The sequence below is a fragment of the Leishmania donovani genome, chromosome 21 (genome assembly GCF_000227135.1).
Source record: "Leishmania donovani BPK282A1 complete genome, chromosome 21".
NCBI lineage: Eukaryota > Euglenozoa > Kinetoplastea > Trypanosomatida > Trypanosomatidae > Leishmania > Leishmania donovani.
Window position 1 is genome coordinate 152,503 of NC_018248.1, and position 7,991 is coordinate 160,493.

The following is a 7,991-nucleotide window of genomic DNA, read 5'->3' on the forward strand; positions in this document are numbered from 1 at the left end:
CGAGTGCGAGGTACCGATGCGGACATGCTCTCGTAGAGCGTACAGTCTGGACACGGTTGCATCACGTGCGGTGGGGTCGAACAGGAGATGAACCGCAGCACGAGCGGGTGCGTGAGAGAAGCAACACGGACGAGGCGGAGGAGAGTAGCAGCGGGAAGGGGAGAAGCGCCTCCTCCTCTCGCCCCGCACCCGACCACCGTGCTGGTGGGTTCGTGTTGCTCTCTGTGCAGCCTGCCCGATTCTCTCTTCTCTGCTTGAGCCCTCTCATCTCGTTGGGCTCCGCCGTAACCACGCCGTCCATCCTTCATCGCGTCACCACGTTGATTGGTGGCTTTACGTAAGAACGGTCATCACCACCACCGCACGCGCGCGCACTCTGTGGTACGGCGTTGCCGCCGCTGCACGAGGAGGAAGCACAAAGAACAGGAAAGCAAGGAAACATCGCCGCCCCCGCGACAGCAGCAGCAGCAACAAGCGGAGCTGTCTGCCTGTGAGCCGGAGAAGGTAGGGATACACATGCGTGTATGCATGTCCACATCGATCGATCTGTGTGTGTGTGTGTGTGTGCAGAGCCTCCTACCGGTAGTCGACGTACATTCACACACGCACACACATACATGAACAACTTCAGGTCTCATCAGGGCACTTAAAAAGAATTCTTTCGCTCCTCTCCTCTCCTCTCCTCCATCTCTCTCCTTGGGTATGTGCGTGTGTGTGCTCGCCATCGGTCACTGTGCTGTCAAGTGGGCTCGTCTTCTTGCGTATCAGTGACTAAATACGTGCGTCGCATCCTATTCCATCGCAGCACTGCCGCCGCCGCTGCCGCTGCTGCCGTCTCTCTCTCTCTCATGCGTACCTGACTTCTTTTATCTTACTATTTCCAGCTGCGTGTACGCGTGTGCAGTCACTTACCTGCGAAGCGACTCGGCTGCCTGAGCCGCCCCGCCGCCGCCGCCGCTCGTCGCTCTCCTCTCTCGAGCACGCACCCTCCTTTTGGGAGGATTCAGTGTACTGACAGAGCGAGCGAGCCCGTGAGAGCCACACAGACGCACACAGCGCGCGCGGTGTGGCACACGCATCATCAGAATCTTGATCTTCACTATTGCCGTTTGGTTGTTGGCGTTTGCACGAAGCAACATCGCCGGTGACGTCCTAAGAAGTTGTCGCGCGCCCGCTCGCACAGACATCAAAGCCTCCTCTTTTCTCACCCGCCTTCTCCTTCCTCTCACTTTCAGCATCTAGCGCCCATCTCCGCTTTTCCGCGCCTCGCCCTGCCTCGTCTGTCTGTGTGTGTGTGTGTGTGTGTGTGTGTGTGCTTGTGTGTAAAAGGGCAAAGATGGTGCGCGAAACGGAGCTGTACGAGGTGTTGAACGTGTCGGTCGAGGCCGACGAGCACGAGATCAAGCGGTCCTACCGCCGGCTGGCCCTCAAGTACCACCCCGACAAGAACACCGGCGATGAGGCCGCAGCGGACATGTTCAAGAAGGTGAGCAACGCCTACGAAGTGCTCAGCGACCCCGAGAAGCGGCAGGTGTACGACAAGTACGGCAAGGAGGGACTAGAAAGGGGCGCGGGCGAGGGTGGCGGCTTCCATGATGCGACGGACATCTTCTCCATGTTCTTCGGCGGAGGCGCGCGGGAGCGCGGGGAGCCAAAGCCGAAGGACATCGTCCACGAGCTCGAGGTGAAACTGGATGACCTGTACAACGGCGCCACGAAGAAAGTGATGATTTCGCGTGACCGCCTCTGCGGTACCTGTGAGGGCAGTGGGCTGAAGCCCAGCGGCAAGCGCATCACCTGCGCCCAGTGCCGCGGTCGCGGTGTGCTGCTGCGCACCCAGCAGGTCTTCCCCGGGTTCCATCATCAGGTGCAGATGCGCTGTCCTGCCTGTGGTGGCGAGGGCGAAATCGTCGCGGCCTCTGACCTCTGCACCGGCTGCCGCGGCAAGCGCGCAGTGCGCGAGAAGAGTGTGCTGGAGGTGCACATTGACCGTGGCGCCTCCAAGTCGGACCACTTCACCTTCACTGGCGAGGGCAATCAGGAGCCCGGGATCCGCCTGTCTGGCGACGTGCTTATCTTTTTGAGCGTGCGCCCGCATCCCGTCTTCCACCGCATAAACGACCATCTCATGATGCGCTGCCCCATTACCCTGCAGGAGGCACTATGCGGGTTCGAGGTGCCCATCGAGCATCTCGACGGCCGCCAGCTTGTCATCAAGGCGTCGCCCGGCCAGGTGGTGCACAGCGACAGTGCGTGGAGCGTGTACAATGAAGGCATGCCAGTAAAGGGCACCGGCGGTCTGCAGAAAGGCAAACTGTTCATCTACTTCGATGTTGAGTGGCCAGAGACGCTGCCGAGGGAACAGATCGACAAGATCGTGACGGCCTTGAACGTGCCGGAGAAGCCCGGCAAGCTGGGCGGGCATGTGGTGGAGCTGACGGAGTACAAGGCCGCCGGCAAGTTCAAGGGTGGCAAGAATGGGAAGCGCGGTGGTGCGGCGGGGTCGCGGTCTGCCGGCGCCGGCCGTGGGCGTGGGGCCGCTCGAAGCCGCCAGGCGCACGCCGAGGAGGACGAATTCGAGGATGTCACTGACGACGATGACGACGAGCAGCAGCAGTACGGCGGTCAGCAGTACTTCCGCGCAGGTCCGCAAGGCTTCAACGGCAGCACGCAGACCGTAGAGTGCGCACAGCAGTAGTAGAGAGTAGATGACCGCAAGCTCCGAGGGTCAAGGTGCGCATGGGCATGTGCGTGCTCGTGTGTGTGTGTGTGTGTGTGTGTGAGGGTAGGTGTGCAAATATACGCACGCGCTCTGTCATGGGCCCGCTCTCCTCTACGCACCCTCCTCCCCTCCCGATATACACACACAAGTCGCGGCATCATGGGGCCCTTCCTCCCCCTGCTCCACGCTCTGTTCATTCCCTGTTATGAATACTGTGTGCGTGTGCGTACGTTGTTCCGTTATCCATGCTCTCTCGCCTTCTTCTTTTCTCCATAATGCCCTCCGTAACAAAATCACCAGAAGACAGCCGCCTCAGTGCTGATGGACAGACATGCAGGCATGCAGGAGGTCAGAGGCAAAACTGCTTCAGCACTCTCCCACCCACCCCTCACTCCCCACCCCCACCCCTTCATCCCTCTGCGACCACATATACACACACGCACACAACATCCGCCTACGAGCCCGTGGCGCACGCGTGTGGGTCTCAGGGAGGACGAGAGTACAGATGCCGATAGTCGTACTAGAAGGAAGCGGTGGTTGAGGGGGGAGGGGGAGGGGGGAGGGGGGCGTACCCGCGGAAGAGTGCGGGGTGGCACAGATGTGTGTGTGTGTGTGTGTGTGTGTGTGTGCAGGTGAAGGCGAGAAGGGACAGGGAGGGCGCCTGCATATGTGCATGTGCTTTGCGTAGGGCGTCTCTCTGTCGCTGTCGTCCCTTCTCCTCCGCTGCTGCTGCTGCTGCCTCGGAGACAGGCACGCGTGCATCAAGGGGCGAGACAGCAGCGAGTGGATAGGGGAAGGGCTGCCTCCTCGGGCTCTCACTCTCCCCTCTCGCTGCTTCTCGTCCACAGCCTGTGTCGTGGCCGACACCATTCACGCATGTAGGCGAAAAGTCATGCATCCGAGTCCAACGTTCACGGCTTCTTCCGCTCGCTCTGTTCTCCCCTCTTCTACTGCCTCTGCCGCACCATCCCACGCGTTGCCTTGGAGGGCGTGTGTTAGCCGCGCACACCCCTCACACACGTACGCCCATCTCATCTTTCGGCCTCCCCCTTCGTCAGCGTCCCCTCCCCCTTCCCTTCCTCCCCGTCGTCAGAGACAAGGTGTGTGCGCGCAGGGTGTGGTCTGCTGCACGTGGGCTGCATCGTCGCTCACAAGAAACCCCACACGCACACGTACACACTCAAGCACGATTGAGGAAAGGGGGCTCGAGCATATCGTCCTTGTCGCCGTCGTGGTGGTGCCGCTGTCGCACGCACTCGTCGCATCTTTCGGTGTCTGTGTTTGTGTGTGTTTGTGTGTGTGTGTGGTGTGTGTCGGTGCAGAAGGTGGGAGAGGGCGGGAGGGTGTTGCCTTCTCGTTTTGCTTGACGCATGCAACATCGCCCGAGACTGCCATCTGCGCGCAGCGTCCACCACGCCATTCGCAAGGGTCCCTTGCCCGTTTGGTTTTGCTGTCCTCTCCTCCTCTCACGTCACGCACGCCGTCTCACCACACACGCGCCCACGGCATGGCTTCTATACTGACGAGACAGGCGCTGTGGGTGCCAGTGGTGAAGCACAACCCGGCGTTTGTTGAGAGCGTCCACAGGCTGCTTCGAAGCAGCCCCATCACCTCTCTTACCGCCGCCGCCATCGGGCTAAAGCTGGAGGAGGTGCAAGTCGCGCTGGAGCCAGACGCGTGGCACCCCGACAAGATGGTGGCGTCCATGATGGCGTTCCCGGTACAGATCTCGGCTGCTGCGTGTGACTACATGCTCGAGCAGCAACAGCGACAGCAGCCGAAACCCCGAGAGCTTACTTTCGGGTTCGCGATTTCCATCTGCGACTCGTGCAACACGCTCCATGTGATGGAGCGGCTGCTGCCAGCGTCCAGCCGGCACGTATCTGTCAACATGCAGACCCACTGCATGCGCAACCTCCGGGAAGAGGAAAAGGTGGTGGTGGTGAGCACCATCGACAAGATGGGCAAGCGGCTCGTGTACTGCAAGACAGACTTTTTCGTTGAGGCGGCAGAGCCAGTGCCGGAGGAGGTGGTGCAGCGCGAGAAGAGCATCAAGACGTTGGCAGAGTTGCGTGCAGCGCTGATGCACTACGAGAAGGCGGTGTCGGGGGCGCATGTCAAGTCGATTATGTCAGCGAGCAAGCCCGGATAACGTGGGTGGCGTCCCATCGTCGTCATGTCTCTCGCTTCTTGCATTCGGCCGCGGATCGTATCACCCTTGCCAAATTGTATAGAGCGGAAGCGGGCACGGGAAGGGGAGAGGCCGTAAGAGAAGGAGAAGGAGGGGGGCTTGTAGGACGTAGCGGTGTGCATAACGCATGCCTGCGTCTCGGCGACTCGCCTTCCTCATCGAGCACCTCATGGCACACGAATCAGACCCTTTCTTGAACCTCCCCTCCCCTCGCGGCGTGTCGTATCTGTGCTGCGGCTCTCGGTGTTTGTGGGCGTTGCCTCTGCGCCTGCCCTCTCTTCTTCTCCCGCCCTTTAACGTCATCGCTCACCGATACATCCCCTTCTCTCTTCCAGGCGATGCACGCGCACGCGCATCTGCACGGAATCAGTCGGCGGGTTGATTGGTTGAGGCAGGATGGCTACTATTCGCTCCATCCTGTGCTGGATGAAGGCGCACGATTTCGTGAGTGCGGCGTTTCCCAGCGTGTTCGACATCATCCTTGTAGAGAAGCGGGGTTAGTAGGGTGGGCCTTCCACGCGCTTGGTAGCCGTCCTGTTCACGTTGTGCCCCGAGGGCGGCGTCGTTAACCCGGCCACGCTGTGCACAGGGAACGATGCCACGGCGATGCTGATGGGCCGGATAGCCCCCTGCTACATCGCGATAGCGAATCCCCCTTCTACGAACGGACGTGTCTGTCGATTCAGGCGAACAGCAAGGCCTCTCCTTCTGCGGTGTGGCCTCACCTATCTTCCCATACCGCGCATCGGCAAGATGGGCAGGCGCATCGTGTACGCGAGCGTCGACAACGTCGAGCCGCCGCTGATGCAGTGCCACCGATGAACACGACTGCAGAGCTGCTGCCAGCCATGTAAAGTCCAGCGGTGCTGTCGAACGGGAAGCACGTCAAGGCGATGTTGCCCATCAGCGTTCCGACGAGAACACAACATCACGCGCGGGCAGCGGCAAGCACAGGCGCATACGTGCGGTGAGAGGGTTTGGCCGGTGTCGTCCATCATTTGCGAGCTCCCGTGCAGCCTCCCTCGCGACGTGCACACAGACACACACAGGGGGAGGGGGGCGGGTGCGAGGGCCTCCCTCCTCACCCCCTCCCTCAAAGCAGAAAGTAAACGCGCATACATGTGCACCTGTATGTGCTGGGTAGGCGGGCGACAATGCAGCTGCAGGTAGACAGCGAAAGAGGGGAATGCAAGTGCGTGCTACTCTGGGAGGATAGTGGATGGGACGCCTCGCCGCCGCCATTGCACGGCGCCCTCCCCCCGTTAATGATAATCTCTCTTTTCAAGCGGCCCTCGCCCTCACTGTTCCCCATACTTCGCCATCCTCTGCTGGCTACCACACACACGCCGCCCTCTGTCTCCCGCTGTCTGCGTGGAGAGAGAGAGACCTCCTACGGGACACCACAAGGTCGAACCACCGCCGCAGCCCTCCGCGGCATCCGCTTGTCTTCCTCCCTCGACATAGACGTGTCCCCATCATCACCATGGCGAAGAAGAAAAACGCACGCAGCGCATCTGTCTCTGCTGCCGCCACGGACGGTGGCGCCGCCCCTGCCGACGGAGGCCTCCGGCCTGTCTTCGCCGCATCGACGCGCACCGCCACAGCGGAGGAGGTGCTGCATGCGGCACTGGAACAGCTCGACTCCATCGCACAGGAGGCGCACGTGTACACGCAGCAGCTAAAGGCGGCCGCACTGAACTGCGCTGCGGCGGAGGTTACGTCACCGCCTTTCAAGCGCGCGCGCGACGACCCGGCGGGCGGCGAGGTGCGGCTGACCGCCTCCACTGCAGCCAAGGGCAGTCGCCTTGACGTCTTCGCTGCCATGTCCGCCTTGCAATATCAAGCCCTCTGTGCAGCGGTGGCGGCCTACGGGCTGCAACTCCTGCCGTCGCTGGAAGAGATTCTCAAGCGGGTGGCGCTGGCTGTGCTGACGCCGTGGCTGTCCACCCCAGAGGCGTGGGAAACACTGGCGATGCTGTGCACCACGTACCGCGCCGGTGCTGCCCACGTCTTGGCTGAGCTACTGGAGAGCCTCCTGCGGGAGCCTGGGGTGCTACTGCTGGATGCGCCACAGCTCGTGCCGGCGTGGTACGCAGAGGCTGTTGTACACGTCCTGCCTTCGGCGATGGCGTCGAACGCGGCCACCGCAGCCCTGGGCGGCTTGCTGACACTTGCCGAGGACCAGCAGCTGCGAGAAGAGTCGGCCGAGTCTGTCCAGCAGGCGGCGCACATCCACACTGAAAGGACGGCGCGGAAGCTGCGTGCGCTAGTGGACATGCTCTACGCAGCCGGCGGGTATGTGCCGCAGGCTACCTTGCAGCAGATGGCGCTGCGGCACGCGATGGAGGTGGTGGAGGGCGGCGTGCTGCCCTGCTACCTCAGCGAGCAGGAGTACAGCGAGGCCTTCAGCACAGCCTCCACGTTTCCGGGGACGGCGGCGGCGGGGGATTCAACCGGCGCGGCGGTGCTGCGCTGGAATGTGCCAGCAGCCTGGCACGCAGTTAGTCTTCAGTTGCTCGAAGCCTTTCTCTTCGCGTGCCGTCCCGGACTCCCGGCGCAGCTGCTGGTGACAGCGACGCGCGCCATCAACGTCCTCGCCGCGCGCCTGCATCGCGGAGTACCGCTGCTGAGCACATCGCAGGATCCGAATTCGACGGCCGGCCCCAGCCAAGATAGGAGCAAGAAGGCCACGTTGGTGGCGTTGCCGCTCCTTCCGGTTACGGCCGCGGTCGGGGCTGCGGTGGTGCGCCTCGGTCACGTTCTGCAACTTCTCCGTCATCCCGTCGTGCTGCCGCCCTTCCAGCCCGCGCAGTTGGTGGTGGAGAAGGCGAAGCGGCGCACATTTGTGTTGACAGAGCCTGCTGCCGCGCCGGTCACCTCTGCGCCTGCAGCTCCTGCTGCGCCCCCCGCAGAGACGGTGGCTGCACCGAGTACGCGCGTGGCAATGGCGCCGCCGCCGCAACAGCAGCCTCGGCCTGTCGCGCCGACCGTTGCAGCGCCCGCCGCAGTACCCGCACCAGCCGCAGATTTGCCTCGCACGCCAGCGCCGCAGCCTGTGAAGCCGGCGCCACCCCCGCA

At 62.4% G+C, this 7,991-nt stretch overlaps 3 protein-coding genes across 3 annotated transcripts; all 3 read left to right on the forward strand.

The window, feature by feature from the left end:
• Positions 1–1,336: 1,336 nt before the first annotated feature.
• On the forward strand, positions 1,337–2,698 carry LDBPK_210550 (DnaJ protein, putative; the record flags this gene model as incomplete). Its single annotated transcript, XM_003860524.1, has 1 exon — positions 1,337–2,698. One exon carries the CDS (start codon positions 1,337–1,339, stop codon positions 2,696–2,698), a length of 1,362 nt encoding a protein of 453 aa, XP_003860572.1.
• Positions 2,699–4,229: 1,531 nt separating this feature from the next.
• On the forward strand, positions 4,230–4,874 carry LDBPK_210560 (hypothetical protein, conserved; the record flags this gene model as incomplete). Its single annotated transcript, XM_003860525.1, has 1 exon — positions 4,230–4,874. One exon carries the CDS (start codon positions 4,230–4,232, stop codon positions 4,872–4,874), a length of 645 nt encoding a protein of 214 aa, XP_003860573.1.
• Positions 4,875–6,735: 1,861 nt separating this feature from the next.
• Positions 6,736–7,989, forward strand: LDBPK_210570 (hypothetical protein, conserved; the record flags this gene model as incomplete). The annotated part of the gene is made up of 1 exon (XM_003860526.1): positions 6,736–7,989. A coding segment is annotated over one exon (1,254 nt), but the record flags the coding sequence as incomplete, so codon positions are not given.
• Positions 7,990–7,991: the final 2 nt, after the last annotated feature.